The 17,272-nt window shown below is 43.4% G+C and overlaps 1 protein-coding gene across 50 annotated transcripts in view; it reads left to right on the forward strand.

Moving 5' to 3' along the window:
* RBFOX1 (RNA binding fox-1 homolog 1) overlaps positions 1-17,272 on the forward strand; it is a 2,224,270-nt gene that overhangs the window by 2,074,043 nt on the left and 132,955 nt on the right. For all 50 annotated transcript variants that reach the window (XM_067013731.1, XM_067013735.1, XM_067013738.1 and 47 more), the window contains one exon: positions 12,844-12,987. In XM_067013731.1, coding sequence (XP_066869832.1) covers positions 12,844-12,987 — 144 coding nt within the window. The remainder of the gene's footprint in view (positions 1-12,843; positions 12,988-17,272) is intronic.

Consider the following 17,272-nt stretch of genomic DNA (forward strand, 5'->3'; position numbering starts at 1 on the left):
CATTTCTTTTTCATCTATTTCTGATCTGATCTTTATGATTTCTTTCCTTCTGCTAAATTTGGGGGGGTTTTTTGTTCTTCTTTCTCTAATTGCTTTAAGTGCAAAGTTAGGTTGTTTATTCGAGATGTTTCCTGTTTCTTAAGGTATGACTGTATTGCTATAAACTTGCCTCTTAGAACTGCTTTTGCTGTATCCCATAGGTTTCAGGTCGTGTGTCTCCATTGTCATTTGTTTCTAAGTATTTTTTGATTTCCTCTTTGATTTCTTCAGTGATCACTTCATTATTAAGTAGTGTATTGTTTAGCCTCCATATGTTTGTATTTTTTACAGATCTTTTCCTGTAATTGATATCTAGTCTCATAGCGTTGTGGTCGGAAAAGATACTTGATACGATTTCAATTTTCTTAAATTGGCCAAGGCTAGATTTGTGACCCAATATATGATCGATCCTGGAGAATGTTCCATGAGCACTTGAGAAAAATGTGTATTCTGTTGTTTTTGGATGGAATGTCCTATAAATATCAGTTAAGTCCATCTTGTGTAATGTATCATTTAGAGCTTGTGTTTCCTTATTTATTTTCATTTTGGATGATCTGTCCATTGGTGAAAGTGGGGTGTTAAAGTCCCCTACTATGATTGTGTTACTGTCGATTTCCCCTTTTAAGGCTGTTAGTATTTGCCTTATGTATTGAGGTGCTCCTATGTTGGGTGCATAAATATTTACAATGGTTATATCTTCTTCATGGATTGATCCCTTGATCATTATGTAGTGTCCTTCTTTGTCTCTTGTAATAGTTTTTATTTTAAAATCTATTTTGTCTGATATGAGAATTGCTACTCCAGCTTTCTTCTGATTTCCATTTGCATGGAATATCTTTTTCCATCCCCTTACTTTCAGTCTGTATGTGTCCCTAGGTTTGAAGTGGGTCTCTTGTAGACAGCATATATATGGGTCTTGTTTTTGTATCCATTCAGCCAGTCTGTGTCTTTTGGTGGGAGCATTTAATCCATTTACATTTAAGGTAATTATCGATATGTATGTTCCTATTACCATTTACTTAATTGTTTTGGGTTGTTCTTGTAGGTCTTTTCCTTCTCTTGTGTTTCTTGCCTAGAGAAGTTCCTTTAGCATTTGTTGTAGAGCTGGTTTGGTGGTGCTGAACTCTCTCAGCTTTTGCTTGTCTGTAAAGGTTTTAATTTCTCCATCAAATCTGAATGAGATCCTTGCTGGATAGAGTAATCTTGGTTGTAGGTTTTTTTCCTTCATCACTTTAAATATGTCCTGCCACTCCCTTCTGGCTTATAGAGTTTCTGCTGAAAGATCAGATGTTAACCTTATGGGGATTCCCTTGTGTGTTATTTGTTGTTTTTCCCTTGCTGCTTTTAATATGTTTTCTTTGTATTTAATTTTTGACAGTTTGATTATTATGTGTCTTGGCATGTTTATCCTTGGGTTTATCCTGTATGGGACTCTCTGTGCTTCCTGGACTTGATTGACTATTTCCTTTCCTATATTAGGGAAGTTTTCAACTATAATCTCTTCAAATATTTTCTCAGTCCCTTTCTTTTTCTCTTCTTCTTCTGGGACCCCTGTAATTCAAATGTTGGTGTGTTTAATGTTGTCCCAGACGTCTCTGAGACTGTCCTCAGTTCTTTACATTCTTTTTTCTTTCTTCTGCTCTGCAGTAGTTATTTCCACTATTTTATCTTCCAGGTCACTTATCCGTCCTTCTGCCTCAGTTATTCTGCTATTGATCCCATCTGGAGTATTTTTCATTTCATTTATTGTGTTGCTCATCGCTGCTTGCTTCCTCTATATTTCTTCTAGGTCCTTGTTAACTGTTTCTTGCAATTTGTCTATTCTATTTCCAAGATTTTGAATCATCTTTACTATCATTATTCTGAATTCTTTTTCAGGTAGACTACCTATTTCCTCTTCATTTGTTAGGTCTGGTGTGTTTTTATCTTGCTCCTTCATCTGCTGTGTGTTTTTCTGTCTTCTCATTTTGCTTATCTTACTGTGTTTGGGGTCTTCTTTTTGCAGGCTGCAGGTTCGTAGTTCCCATTGTTCCCAGTGGCAAAGGTTGGTTCAGTGGGTTGAGTAGGTTTCCTAGTTGGGGGGACTAGTGCCTCTGTTCTGGTGGTTGAGGCTGGATCTTGTCTTTCTGGTGGGCCGGTCCACGTCTGATGGTGTGTTTGGGGATGTTGGTAGCCTTATTATGATTTTAGGCAGCCTCTCTGCTAATGGATGGGGCTGTAGACCTGTCTTGCTCTTTGTTGGGGATAGGGTGTCCAGCACTGTTCATTGCTGGTCCTTGAGTGAAGCTGGGTCTTGGTGTTGAGATGGAGATCTCTGGGAGATTTTCGCCGTCTGATATTGCGTGGAGCTGGGAGGTCTCTTGTGGACCAGTGTCCTGAGGTTGGTTCTCCCACCTCAGAGACACAGCCCTGGTGCCTGGCTGGGGCTCCAAGAGCCTTTAATCCACACGGCTCAAAATAAAAGGGAGAAAAAGTAGAAAGGAAAGAAAAGGAAGAAAGGAAGGGAGGAAGGAAGGAAGAAAGCAAGAAAGGAAGAAAGGAAGGAAGGAAGTAGGAGAGGAAGAAAGGGAGGAAGGAAGAGAGGAAGGAAGGAAGGAAGGAGAGAAGGAGGGAAGAAAGGAAGAAAGAAAGGGAGAAGACAAAATAAAGTAGGATAAAGTATAGTTATTAAAATAAAAAATAATTATTAAGAAGAAAAATTTCTATTAAAAAAAAAAAAAAAACGAAAAACGAGTCGGTCTAACCCTAGGACAAATGGTGAAAGCAAAGCTATACAGACAAAATCTCACACAGCAGCACACACATACACACTCACAAAAAGAAAAAAGGGGAAAATAATAGTATATCTTGCTCCCAAAGTTCACCTCCTCAACTTGGGATGATTCGTTGTCTATTCAGGTTTTCCACAGTTGCAGGGCATTTCAAGTTGATTGCGGAGCTTTAATTCACCACTCCTGAGGCTGCTGGGAGAGACCTCCCCCTCTCCTCTTTGTTCGCACAGCTCCTGGGGTTCAGCTTTGGACTTGGCCCTGCCTCTGCGTGTAGGTCGTCCGAGGGCGTCTGCCCTTCGCTCAGATAGGACGGGGTTAAAGGAGCAGCTGATTCGGGGGCTCTGGCACAGGCCGGGGGGAGGGAGTGGCACGGGTGCGGGGCGAATCCGCGGCGGCAGAGGCCGACGTGACACTGCACAGGTCCAAGGCGCGCCGTGCGTTCTCCTGGGGAAGCTGTGCCTCGGTCCCGTGACCCCGGCAGTGGCGGGCTGCACGGGCTCCCGGGAGGGCCGGTGTGGAGAGTGACCTGTGCTCGTACACAGGCCTCTTAGTGGCGGCAGCAGCAACCCTAGCGTCCCACACCCGTCTCTACTGTCCGTGCCGACAGCCGTGGCTCACGCCCGTTTCTGGGGCTCCTTTACGCGGTGCTCTTAATCCCCTCTCCTCGCGCCGGAGGAAGCAAAGAGGGAAGAAAAGGTCTCCTGTCTCTTCGGCAGCTCCAGACTTCAACCGGACTCCCTCCCGGCCAGCCGTGGCGCACTAACCCCTTCAGGCTGTTTTCACTCTGCCAACTCCAGACCTTTCCCTGCGATCCGACTGAAGCCCGAGCCTCAGCTCCCGGCCCCCGCCCGCTCCGGCGGGTGAGCAGACAAGCCTCTCGGGCTGGTGAGTGCCGGTCGGCACCGATCCTCTGCGGGAATCTCTCCTCTTTGCCCTCCGCAGCCTGTGGCCGAGCTGTCCTCCGCGGCTCCGGAGCTTCCCCCTCCGCCACCCGCAGTCTCCGCCCGCGAAGGGGCTTCTAGTGTGGGGGAACCTTTCCTCCTTCACGGCTCCCTCCCACTGGTGTAGGTCCCGTCCCTATTCTTTGTCTCTGTTTATTCTTTTTTCTTTTGCCCTACCCAGGTATGTGGGGAGTTTCTTGCCTTTGGGGAGGTCTGAGGTCTTCTGCCAGTGTTCGGTAGGTGTTCTATAGGAGAAGTTCCACGTTTAGATGTATTTCTGATGTCTCTGAGGAGGAAGGAGATCTCCGCGTCTTACTCTTCCGCCATTTTGAAGCCGTCCTACCTTAATATATTTGGGGGCGATAGTTATCATTTAGAACTCTGCAGGTTTGTGAAGTGCAGTGCCCCTGAGCTCCATTTTCCAACTCGCTCTTTTGTGAGCGGGACGCAAAACCCTGTAGCTATGCTTTTTAAGTAGGGGATGCATTATCTTTCTGTTGCTGCCCTAACGAAGTACCACAAACTCAGTGATTTAAACGACAAACATTTATTTATCTTACGGTTTGGGGTCAGAAGTCTGGCATGAGTCTCACCAGGCTAAAAGCAAGGTGTCTTCAGGATTATATTTTTTTTCGGTAGGCTCTGGGTAGGATCCCTTTCCTTTCCTTTTCTGACTCCTGGAGGCCACCCTCATTCTTTGGCTCATGATCTGCTTCCTCCAGCTTCAAAGCCAGCGATGGTGAGTGGAGTCCTTGTCACTGGCTGTTCTGCTTCCTACTTCCTACTTCCACTTTTAAGACCCTTGTAGGTACCCTGGGCCCACTAGATAATCCAGCATCATTTCCCTGTTTTCAGGTCAGCTGATTAGCAACGTTAAATCCATCTGTAGCCTTCATTCCCCTTTGTCATATAAAGTAACATAGTCACAGGTTCTAGGGATTAGGATATTAACGCTTCTAAGGGGCCCTTACTCTGCCAGCCGTGGGTATCCCTTGAGCCCTTGAAATGTGGATGGTATGACCGTGGAACTGAATCTTTATTTTGATTCAACTGTAATTTAATGCAAACACTGATACTTGTTTCAGTGATTCAAATCCATTTAGGTTTGTTTTGAGAGTCTTGAATAGTCAACCATCAATCTTTCAAAGCCTAAATACAGCTCAGGCATTTCCAATGAAAAGTTAGTGTCCAGGGGCTTCCCCGGTGGCGCAGTGGTTGAGAGTCCGCCTGCCGATGCAGGGGACACGGGTTCGTGCCCCGGTCCGGGAAGGTCCCACATGCCGCGGAGCGGCTGGGCCCGTGAGCCATAGCTGCTGAGCCTGCGCGTCCGGAGCCTGTGTTCCACCACGGGAGAGGCCACAGCAGGGAGAGGCCTGCGTAACGCAAAAAAAAAAAAAAAAAAAAGAAAAGAAAAGAAAAGTTAGTGTCCATATTGAGATGATGAGCTTATACAAATTATACACAAGATTTAGAAGATTGAGTTAAAAAAATGTAAAATTATCACTTACATTGTTTATGTATTGAAGTAATATTTTTCAGGGGGTTAAACAAATATGTTCTTAAAATTAACGTCACGTGTTTCTTTTTACTTTTTTGACAAATGGCTTCTGGAAATTTTAAAATTACATATGTGGCTCCTGTTTTATTTTGTTGGACACGGCTGCCCTAAAGTGCTTGATCACCGTCCTTGAATTAGTGCTGTGTGGTGAGCATATGCGTTTTAATTTTTGTCACGTAAGGCAGGAAAAATAATTTTACTTTTACCCTTCTAGGTTCTTGGCTGAGACCCCCCCCCCCCGCAATGAAAGATTCACAGGAGAAAAACAAACAGAAGTTTAATAATAATAATGACATGTACACCTCGTGTGCAAATAGGAGAGACCCAGGGAACCTGAGCAATGCCCCAAAATGGTCCGAGCCACCACCTTATATACTGTCTCCAGCTCAAGACAAAAGGAGATGTTGGGAATGGGAGCCAGTCTGGGGGGTTATGAGGAAAAACTCAGTAAACAAGGGTGTGGTTGTGATGCAGATTTAAGCTGTCACCTTCCCATTGCTAAGAGTTTCTAGAGATTTAGTTATCCCTAGAGGGAGACACCCTTACAAATGGAGAGTTCCTTTATAAATGTAAACGTCTCTTACAGAAAGGGTAACTTCTACTCTATATTCAGAGCTTCTCCTATGCCTGCTGTTTCTCAGAAAGAATCATCCCCCAATAATCCTTGTGCCAAAAAGGCATGCTTGGGAGCAGCATCCTCTGCTTCCCTTCATCAAGTATACTTTGGTACAGTTCCTGTTTATTTATCATCATTTCCCCACTCCCCCATACACACACTCCATGCTGTGCTTCCAAATCTCTCCTTTCTGAATTCAAATTTCTGCTGACAATTTTGCCACATTTTGCTTATGCATCCTCGTGATGGTCACCTACGTTACTTCCAGTGACCTGGCACCACAGACACCTCTTTTATCCCTACTTGCAGCCGAGGAAACTGAGGCTTAGAAGAATTTAAGGAGCTGGACTAGTAAATGATGGAACAGAGTTTGAACTCAGAGATATCTAGCTGCAAAAGCCCTTGGCCTGTGATTCTACTACCTGGTCATCCCCCAAATATGGTACACAGGTGAATTCAGCAGAGCGTATGTGGGCTTAGAGAGAGGAGGCCGTGGGGCGGGGCCAGGATCGGAAAGGCGCAGACTTCTGCACAACCATGCGTATTCTCTTCAGCAGTCATCCCTGGATTGGTCGATATCAAAATCCAATTTCACCAGGATTAGCCCTAGGTTGCTCAGAGATATTCATTGAATTAGGAAAGATTATAGCAGAGGGAGCCCCACAGTTCTTTATTAAGGTTTTTGCAGAAGCACTAAGTGATCTTCAGGAGATTAAAGTGCTGGTGGTGTTTTCTTAACATTTATAACCTGCGCCAATATCTGGGGAGTTTATTAGGAAATTTTCTGTGGCACTCATCCTGCCTCCTAGCAGGGCCTTCGAAATGGGCCAGAGCAGAGGCTGGCTTTGCTGTTTTAATGAGCTTATTTGGGAACCTCTTGCCAAGAGGTACCTGGACATCCAGCTCTTGAGGTTAATGGACGTGGAATCCACATAGGGTCCTGCAGCCTAGGAGGTTAGGGATAAAAAGTGAATAGAAGTTCTGTGGTCTCTACTCTCATGGACTGTGCATTCTGGTGGAGAAGACAGACTATAGAAATTAACGGAAGCATATAATATAAAGGTAAGAAGTGAGGTGTGCTGTGAAAAAAACAAATCAGTAGGCATGAAGGGAGGAGATGGTGATGCAGCTGTTTTATTTATTTAGTTATTTATAAATGTTTTATTGTAGTTGATCCACAATGTTGTGTTAATTTCTGCTATACAGTAAAGTGATTCGGTTATACATATATATATACATTATTTTTCATATTCTTTTCCATTATGGTTTATCACAGGATATTGAATATAGTTCCCTGTGCTACACAGTGGGACCTTGTTGTTTATCCATTCTGTATATAATAGTTTGCCAATCCCAAACTCACACTTCATCCCTCCCCCAACCCCCTTCCCCTTGGCAACCACAAGTCTGTTCTCTATGTCCGTGAGTCTGTTTCTGTTTCACAGATAAGTTCCTTTGGGTCATGTTTTATATTCCATATATAAGTGATATCATATGGTATTTGTCTTCCTCTTTCTGACTAACTTCACTTAGTGTGATAATCTCTATTTCCATCCATGTTGCTGCAAATAGTATTATTTCATTCATTTTTTTGGCTGAGTAGTATTCCATTGTGTGTGTGTGTGTGTGTGTGTGTGTGTGTGTGTATGTGTGTATATATATATATATATATACACCATACCTTCTTTATCTGTTCATCTATTGATGGACATTTAGGTTGTTTCCATGTCTGGGCTATGGTGAATAGTGCTGCTATGAACATAGACGTGCATGGGTCTTTTTGAATTAGAGTTTTGTCTGGGTATATGCCCAGGAGTGGGACCGTCGGATCATATGGTAATTCTATTTTTAGTTTTCTGTGTTGTGGCTGTTTTAGATGATGGGGCCAGGGAAGACTTCTCCGATGGGTGATATCTGGGCGGAGACCTGACTGGCAAGAGGGGGCAAGCTACACAGGCGTCTGGGGAGAGAAATACCCAGGCAAAGGGACTAACAAACAGGTGCAAAGACTAAGGAGGCATGTGTGGAGTATGTTGAAGGGAGAGCAAAGAGGCCCGTGAACAAGACTGGGGAGCGGTAGGAAGCAAGGGGGTTAGGGCTGTGTCTCCTAGACCAGGGTGAGGGTCTGGAGGGGAGGGTTCTGAGACGGATGGTGCCCTGGCCGTTCTGCTCACAGCTCTCACATCCTTACTTGTCTCCATTTCCTTCCATTTCTGAGCGAGTGGACCAGTATGAATTTGCTTCGTTTTTATGTTCCACCTTCTTATCTTCCAAATGTGGTTTATGAGGTACATTTCTTATTCAGTTGGTGCCCACTTTAGAGCCAAAATGACTTTCAAAAGAGAAACATCAGACAGGGATAAATCAAGAGTTCTTCTTTCAACGATTAATTCCCACTAAGCCTTGACATGCACAAGCCTTGGGGAATGTAATTGCAAACCAGGTAGAGCCTGCCTTTCAGAAAGACACATTCTAGATGTTTCATTCTTTTAGTAAGTTGTGTAGCTTTTTCACATTATGTTTGTCTTTAGACGTTGTGCCCTGTGCTTTTGCCATAAGCTTCAGTGGAGTTCTCAGGGATGCTTATCCATCTGTGCAGGGAACCTGCAGGCAGGTCTTCATCTTGCAAGTGCTGGTGGCCTTTTGGGAGGCTGAAGGAATGCTTCTCAGCCCGGCTGAAGCATGTCAGTGCATCCAGAAGCAGGTGCAGAAAGGGGGTCTTGGAGCCCTGCATTTGAAGGGAAGACTTAAGTCTCTTCTCATTTTAGGGAACTCATCAGAGTGACCAGTGTGATGGATGAGAGCCTGGGGGCACCTCTAGTAGGGACATTCTCCCTTCTTCGGAACCTGGGTTGAGGCCAACCCTTTTGAGAGCCCCATGCCACCAGAACTGGTAAAAAGTACAACCACACCTTGATAACCCTTGATAACAATTATTCATTCTCCATGCATTTCCGGTCTGTTTGCTTAGCCAGGGGTCTTGGTGAATTGAATGATGACCTTCAAAAAATATGTCTATGTTCTGATCTTCGTAAACCTGGGAATGTGACGTTATTTGGGGAAAAAAAAAAAAAAAAGGTCTTTGCAGATGTAATTAAGTTAAGGATTCCAAGACCAGACCATACTCAATTTAGGGTGAGCTCTAAATCCAATGACTGATATCCTTGTAAGAAGAAAAAGGCAGAGGGAGATGAGTCTCAGACATGCAGAGGGAAGGCCAAACGAAGACGAGAGATTGGAGCAATGCAGCTCCGCTGAGCCAAGAGGAACCAGCAGCTGGAAGAACAAGGAAGGATTTCCGCTGGAAGCCTCCAGCTGGAGTGTGGCCCCAATGGCACCTTTATTGTACATTTCTGGCCCTTACAACTGGGAGAGAATCAGTTTCTGTTGCTTTAAGTCACCAGGGTTTTGGTAATTTCTTAGGAAACTAATAGAGGGATATAAAACACTGAATATGTTCTGAACATGTTTTCCCTGAAAGTTCCCAACAAAAAGGAAATCTCACAGCCTGAAATACTCAAGATGTGGGTCAGTAAAGGTCATTCCTGTAGCTCTGACTCCTAGCTTGATTGAGGCTCTGTCATAGCTTTTTTTGTTCACCTCCTACTGCATTTGGTCCTCAACAAAGCCCCGTCTTGTGTTACATCACACCACAGAAGCAGGCATGCTCAATCTAAAAGGTTTGTTTTTCTATTTTTCTTTTTCAACCTCTGGATCCTGACATTCCTCCTCTTCCCTTTCCTTTCCATTCCCCTAAGATGTCTGAAGTATTTTTGGTTGAGTTTTTCTTTTTCCGTTTTATCTTTCAAATTACTTTTAACACACAGGTATCCCGACGCAACCATTTACGAACATTTGTATATTTGCACACGCCACACAATGATTAATTGAGCGGTGTATGTTTTTATCAAAGGAAACAACGCAAAGATTTCTCCAAAGTCCTGTTTGACTAAAGATGATTAATTTTCATTTTCACATGAGCTGCATAATGCTATTAATCATTTAATATGTTTAATCATAATCTCTGTAATTCCTAATTAGGTTTATTAAGCTGAAATATCCAGCAGATATACACGAATCCAAATCTAAGTTTCCTTCTTGGGAGGAGAAGGAGCTGGTTTTAATTTGCATTTGAGCAGCAACTTCTAACAGGAGGGAAAAAGTGGGCTTGAAAGCATGGGGGCTGAGCTGCTGCTTCTGCAAACTTAGAGAAGTCTTTTGCTGGCTTAGTTAAGACCCCGACCCCTCTGAAAGTGACAGTCTCATGATGCAAAGTCATTTCCATCTATCTCATGGGTATGTCGCCAGACCTCATATTACCAGCAGAAAAAATACAGTCCCTGCTCTGGGTCTCAGTGTTATAATGTTGTTCTTCGACTATCACTTGAAGGTGGCAAAGCTGATGGTTCACTCCTTCATTCATTCATTTCTTCATATGCTCGTAATGCATTCACCCATTCAGTTGGTGAGTCAGCCAGCCAGGAAAGACACATTTATCTTTCATCTCCCATGGCTCAGCTTGTGTCTCGCGCTGGCCATGTCACATCCCTGCTATGATCCTTAAGTGTCTCCTCCTAGTTTTTAAGATGAAATGTATCCTCTTGGTCTGCACCCAGGGTTCTTCATGGTCCAACCCCTGCCTCCCTCTACAGTGTATTCTCCTGCCTTTCCTTCATACTACACGCCCTCCAACCAGTGACATGAAGTTCCACATGTAGTCCCCCGAATCCAGAACACGATTCACCTCTCTGCATCCTGTCACATGCTTTGTCCTCTGCTGGTACAGCATTGGTCCCCTTTACCTTTTCTCTTAAAAATCTCCCACTGAAAATGTGACCTCCAGAATCGGCAAGCCTGTGGTGTGTCCCTGATTTAAGTTTACTCAGCCCCCTGTGATTCATTCTGACCCCTGCTCTCAATAGTCTGTATTACAATTGTCTTTTTCTACCTCTTTCTCTTCCACTAAACTGGGGACTGCATATGCTTTGGAGGACGAACTGAAGTGTCCAGGGGACAGTAGTTGCTCAGGAAAGATGTGTTTAATAAGCGTATGAGAACCTTTCCTTCATGTTTCCTGAGAGGCTTTTTGCACGTGTCCTTTGAGATTTTTGTAAAAATCACCGCCAGTCTAAAAAATGCCTTACCTCCCATTTATTGACTGTATTGTGTGCCGAGAACTCTGCCAAGTCGGCATCATGTGTTACCGTGTTCATTTGTCACAGAACCTTATAAGGTGTGCACCATTGTTATTGCTCATTTTCCAGATTAGAAAACGATCACCATTCTCTTTATTCAACCCAACCTCATCGGCAAAATGACCAGGTACATTATCTACATGATGGGGCCCTTGAAAGTTGAAGAAAGTTAGCTGGTAGGTCTTTGAATACCAAAGGAGCTTGGAAGAGTAGTATGGCAACCACTGGAAGGTCTTGACTTCCAGATACGATTTAGGGTGTGTTAGGAAAGAGTTGCCAGTGAAATCTGTCAATAAAAACAAGGGTTGACGAGAAAGTCACTAATTATGCCCATGTTATTTTGGCTTTATATATACATATGTCAGTTGGTAAGATTGTTTTTATTATTTTACACCTAGCTGCCTGCATTGATAGTTTTGTCCCAGGTAAATGCTTCTAAATTGCTTATAAGTAGGTGGGGACAATACCTTGCTGGTAAATTTGATGGGCTTCTTGCATGGGTTTTCTTTTCTTTTTTTTTTTTTTTAACATCTTTATTTGAGTATAACTGTTTTACAATAGTGTGTTAGTTTCTCCTTTACAACAAAGTGAATCAGTTATACATATGCATGGGTTTTCCATCATTGTTTTAGCAAAGCCGGTTATCTGATGTAGGTGGCATCTACTGCCACCTAGAGGCAGTACATGCTAATTGCAGAGAAAGTATCTAGAAATGAAGCATCTCTGAAATGTTAAAACTCTAGAACTGAGAGTATGGGAATGGCCTATATGATTAACTCAAATGTTAAAGTGGCCTTTCTCCTGGTTCCTGCCTGTATAGGGGTGTCAATGTAATATCATACTATCCAGGCTTTTACTTGGGGGATGGGGTAGAGTGGGAGGCAGAGTAATGGGTTATGCTAATAATGTAACACTGTCTATACCAACTTAGGCCAACAGAACTTGCTAGATATAGATGTTCTATATCTGTATTGTCTGACATGGAAGCCACCGGCCACGTGTGGCTACTGAGCATGCTAAATGTGGCTAGTGCAAGGAAGGCACTGGATTTCCCATTTTACTTAATCTTAGTCCATTTCACTTTAAAGAGCCACATGGGGTCAACCGTAATGAACAGCACAGGTCTGCACAATCAAGAAATGAAACATGAAAACCGTAAAAAATAAAATTTAAGTCTGGCAGATGGTTACTTGGACTTCAGAACACCAAACAGCCTCTTCACATGTTTTAGGAGATTTACTAATATTTTTATCTGTATGGCCTCAACAATTATGCAGGCGTATTTTCAGATTTTTTGAACAGCCTCGTTGAAGGGATTCCTTTAATGAGTATTCTCCTTTTCTAGATGAGGTTTTCTCTAATTATCTATTAGAACTCGCTGCACCCCAGTGCCAGCGAGCCCCTCCCCTTGCTTTATCCCCATAGTGCTTATCTCCTCCTGCCAGCTCTGTATTTCCTTAATGAGTTTATTGTCTGTCTTCCCCTGTGTGAATTAGGATCCATGACAGTAACGATCTTTGTTGTTTTGCTCGCTGCTGAATTCTGGAACCGTGATGGGAGCTCAGTGGATGTTCAATAAATATTTGTTGGATGAATGAATGAATGACTCAGCAGTTTCTTCCTGTCCTTATTCCTTTGTTCTGGCATTTTCCTACCATTTAGGGGAAGCAAAAGCACACTCGGGTCCACTCAGAGCCTCTTTGTTTTCCTCTTGTTCTTTTAGCAGACAGATGATGCGGCGCCCACGGATGGTCAGCCCCAGACACAACCTTCCGAAAACACGGAAAACAAGTCCCAGCCCAAGAGGCTGCACGTCTCCAACATCCCCTTCAGGTTCCGGGATCCCGACCTCCGACAAATGTTTGGCGTAAGTACTGCCTTTCTCCTCTGCAGTGCCCGCTCTGGGATCCCCGGAGTCCTTCCCTCCTCATGTAAGTTCTTGGTATTCATAATACGAAGGTGAGGTGTTTACATGGCTGGGGGAAAAAAAGGCATTTTAGATCCTAGTCTGTGGGTATCTTGGGGCCAGGATCTCTATGATTTTAGTATAAATTTCTTTGCATATGTTCACCAGGTTTCCACTTGGACCAATGGTACTTCTTCTAATTAGCAATTTGAATGTCAAATGGAAAATGGGCTCCCAGATAACACATGGTTGCAACAAGCCCATTGATGATCCCCCATCTAGTGGCCTGGGACCCCATGTCATGACTAAAATAACCATGCTGATCCCTATTGCAATTGCCAAATTATTGGGAAGAGTGACTCATGACATATTTCTGCAGACCTTACCCTTTCCCAGGCACTGAGCATCTAGATTTCAGAGGAAGTTGAGAATAATTAGTTCTGCATAAAGCTTCACTAAAACAAAACAAAACAAAACCACTACAGATTTCTGAGTCTGACATGCATCCTGCAATGTATGTTCTCCCAGAATCCGTGGTGAGGATTCAGAGATTTTCATTGTGATGTCATATGCCACAAATGACAGCCTTGCCCAGGCACCACGGTGGAACACAGAGCAGGGCAGAAGCCACCACCAGCCCAGAGAAAAGAAATGATAGGGTTGCTTGCTCGTGGGACATTGTGACCCTGCTTCTTTTTCTGGACGATATTTGCACCATCCTCCTTGGGAAGGGATGAGTTTGCCATTTCTTTGGACTCCGTGTTCCACCAAAGGACAAAGCTATGACAGGACTTGGATAGTATTCATTTTTGCAAATGCAGTCTATTTGTCTATGACAGCCCAGCATTGGTGGGAAATGTCTGTGGATTCAATGAACAAAAAACTACATCCTTAACATATGACTTAGAGTAGAGGTTGGCCTAGAGATTCCCCTTCTAAAAGCTTTTGGGATGGATGCAGATATTACAAAAGGAATAAGAAGAGCCTCAACTTTAACGCCTAGCTCTGAGCCAACTAGATCTCCTTCCCCTTGTGAAAAGGCGGGCTCTGTGTCATCACTCCACAATGGTGGGGTTAGCAGGAACATTGTCTTTAACATGCAGGATGTTTATCAAGTATGCATCTGACACAAAAGCAAAAGAAGCGTCCTCATATTTAAGATACCCAGGCTTGAATCCTGACATTTCAGTGGAAAAGGTCAACTTCTGCTCTTTTATCTCTCATTTGGTAATAACCTTGAGTTGAGCCCTCTAACTCTTGCAGAGCAGAGAGATACCCTCGGGCACTTTCAGGTCAAAGATGACTTTGAAAAGTGCAGAACATTCAGAGTTAAAGCCAAGGTTAAGTGTGTGTAAGTAAAGCAGTGAGACCAGGTTTGAATGATCAACAGCCCGAAGAATTAGATCCCTTTTGCCACGTCAGGTTCAGAAGTTGTCTTGCTCTTCAATGTGTCTTAATTCATCAAGTGTCACTGGGATGCTGGCTTTGAATTTGGTCCTCTTAATGACCATCCTATGCTCTTTTCCGGTGTCACTCATTGCAACACACCCTAACTCCCACCCCTGAGGATGCTCTGTCCCCCCTGGTCTTCTTTGTTATCTTGAAAGTTACCAGAGGGCTACACTGCTAAGGTATTCAAAATATTCACAGCTAGACTCCGAAGAAGAGATCCTGCTTGTGTGAATATCGGAGCCTCTCTATTCTTATCGGGGTAGAACAGGTGGCATAGAGCGAAGTCTTGCCAAAAGACGGATCGTGCTACCGGTTGTCAAACCTTGATCAAAATCTACTAGTTTCAGAGCTACTTTTTGTTAAGTCAAAATTTTCAAGCAACTGACAAGATGTCGATTTGACAAGATGATAGCTACACTTAGGATCTATCTATCTATTCAGAAACTGCAGCATTCAGTAATTCTGAAATTAATTCAGTTCATCACAAACTGCCTCTCTGTCCAATTTTTAAAGTATGCAAGATTTTTTCGTGGGTTTTGTCCATAAAAATCATGGGGGACCTACGGATTCCTGGACTCTGCAATAACTCTGAGACGTCCTTGGTTTACAACCACCATTCTGAAGCCATGGAATTTTAATACTGCAAAAATCTATCCTTCCTGGCCAAACCTGGGTGGCAGCACACCCATCTGGTTATGTGATACATTTAGCGGCGTGAATCACATGAAAAGGCATCTGTAAACATTCTGATTGGTTCCTCCACTCCAGTTGAGAGAATTAAACGTGGTTTCCTCTTTCAGTTCATAGTCACTCTAAGAAATTACATTTTACTCCCAATCAGGTGTTTTCCAAGTCATTGAGACATGAGATGTCATCTCTCCTTTTGTTGCTATGTTTTGCCCTGGTCCCTTCACTCTGGCAGGGGCTACAAGGAGTGAGATGGCAGAGAAAAACCCTCACAAAGATGTTTGCGTTTCTCTTCTTGGTCTCTTTTGTTCCATATGGCCATGGGGATTTCAAACCAAAACCAAAACCCAATGGAAAAACAGCCTCCTTTTTCAAACTGCCTAAAATCTGGCAGTGTTTAGAACAACTTCTGTAACCATGAATAATTCAGCCGTGAAGCTTGCAACCCCTGCAGGCCTAATGGTTACCGCAGGTGCCTCAACATTTTATTTTTAATGTGTGGCTTTAGTGTCTCTGTCAGTACGCGGGCCTCTCACTGTTGTGGCCTCTCGTGTTGCAGAGCACAGGCTCCGGACGGGCAGGCTCAGTGGCCATGGCTCACGGGCCCAGCCGTTCCGCGGTATGTGGCATCCTCCCGGACCGGGGCACGTACCCGTGTCCCCTGCATTGGCAGGCGGACTCCCAACCACTGCGCCACCAGGGAAGCCCCACTTTATATTCTTTACTTTCTCCTCTTTCGGATAAATTTGTTCCAGTGTTTGGCATTAAATCATCCAGGTCATCCTACATTTCCTGGGGTTTTTTTTTTTTTTTTTTCTTTTTTAGATGGAACATTCCTTAGTCAAAAAATGATGTGGCCACAACATCCAAAGCAGAAGCCAGAGTCTTTTTAAAACACCAGTTGGCGTGTGAGTGAATGGGATCTCTTATATTATCAGGGGCCTTGGTTCTGGATGTTTCCCTGGAAGGGATGTTGGTTCTGGCCCCAGCTAACTACTTCTTGATCATGTCAGAGCATGCGTTTCCTTTCCGTTTGAATTTTCAATGAACCCATGAAAGCAATGTATGGATTTCCACCAAATTAATCACAATGTCTTGCTCTTGAATAAAAAGCTCAATTTAACCTAATATTTAATAGTAAGCATTTGCAGTGTGAGAGAGGTGGTTATTATAGATCCAGACCTCTGATACAAGGCATTTCATTATAGAATTGTCTTCAGAAACAGCTACTCAAGTGAGTACTGGCTTCAGATTTTACCACTCCCTTGTCAAGGTCACAGCCTTGCTTTCGTTATCAAAATACAGGCCTTTGGGGCGTGAATATGATCCACTGAGTTCTCTATTGTCACCAGACACAGATTACATGACTTTCAGAACATACAAAAGAAGCTTTCATTAGAAAAGAAAAGAAGCTTTCTCGATCACCTTTGATGTATAACAAAATAGAGATGTTTTCGGACATGGCATGTTGCCTTCTCTTCTGCATCCAAAACATAAAGCCGACCCTAAGATAACTGGGGTGATGCCTTTTCTTAGCCTCCATGCACACTCTTTGAACTAAGCTTTACTTTCATGTTTTATACTGTATCCACTGAACACTTTTCAGAGGTTTTCAGAGAAATGTTATTTGATCTGAGAATATCTAAAAATGGGTGGTGCCTATTTGCCCAAGAGTGTGCCTATGAGCTCCTGGATTTTATCCTTGACACAGCTATCGAAACACCTCGCCTCGATTCTGAGACGTTGTTGAACACGGCTGAATGTTGGTGTTGAGCAAACAAATCCTAGTTATGTCTGCGAATGAGTTGTGTCTATTTAAATTGAAAATGTGCCAGCTGTGTTTACATCATTAGTAGCAAACTTCCCAATTAAACTGTTGATACTATAAATATAGTACACAACTGCCTTAGGAAGGGGGCTTACATCAGCATTCTTCTTATGGCTTGTTTCACTGGCTTTGAGGATCTTCCCGCCCAGTGGCAACTGCCAAAGAGGCAAACATTGGGAACCATTTCAGGGCATATGGTGCCATTGTTCCATTTAGGAAATGACACATGTGAAGATTACTTTTTGATTGGTTCTGTCTCAACCAGATCTGATTTTAAAG

This window comes from Kogia breviceps, chromosome 14 (genome assembly GCF_026419965.1).
Source record: "Kogia breviceps isolate mKogBre1 chromosome 14, mKogBre1 haplotype 1, whole genome shotgun sequence".
Lineage (NCBI taxonomy): Eukaryota > Metazoa > Chordata > Mammalia > Artiodactyla > Physeteridae > Kogia > Kogia breviceps.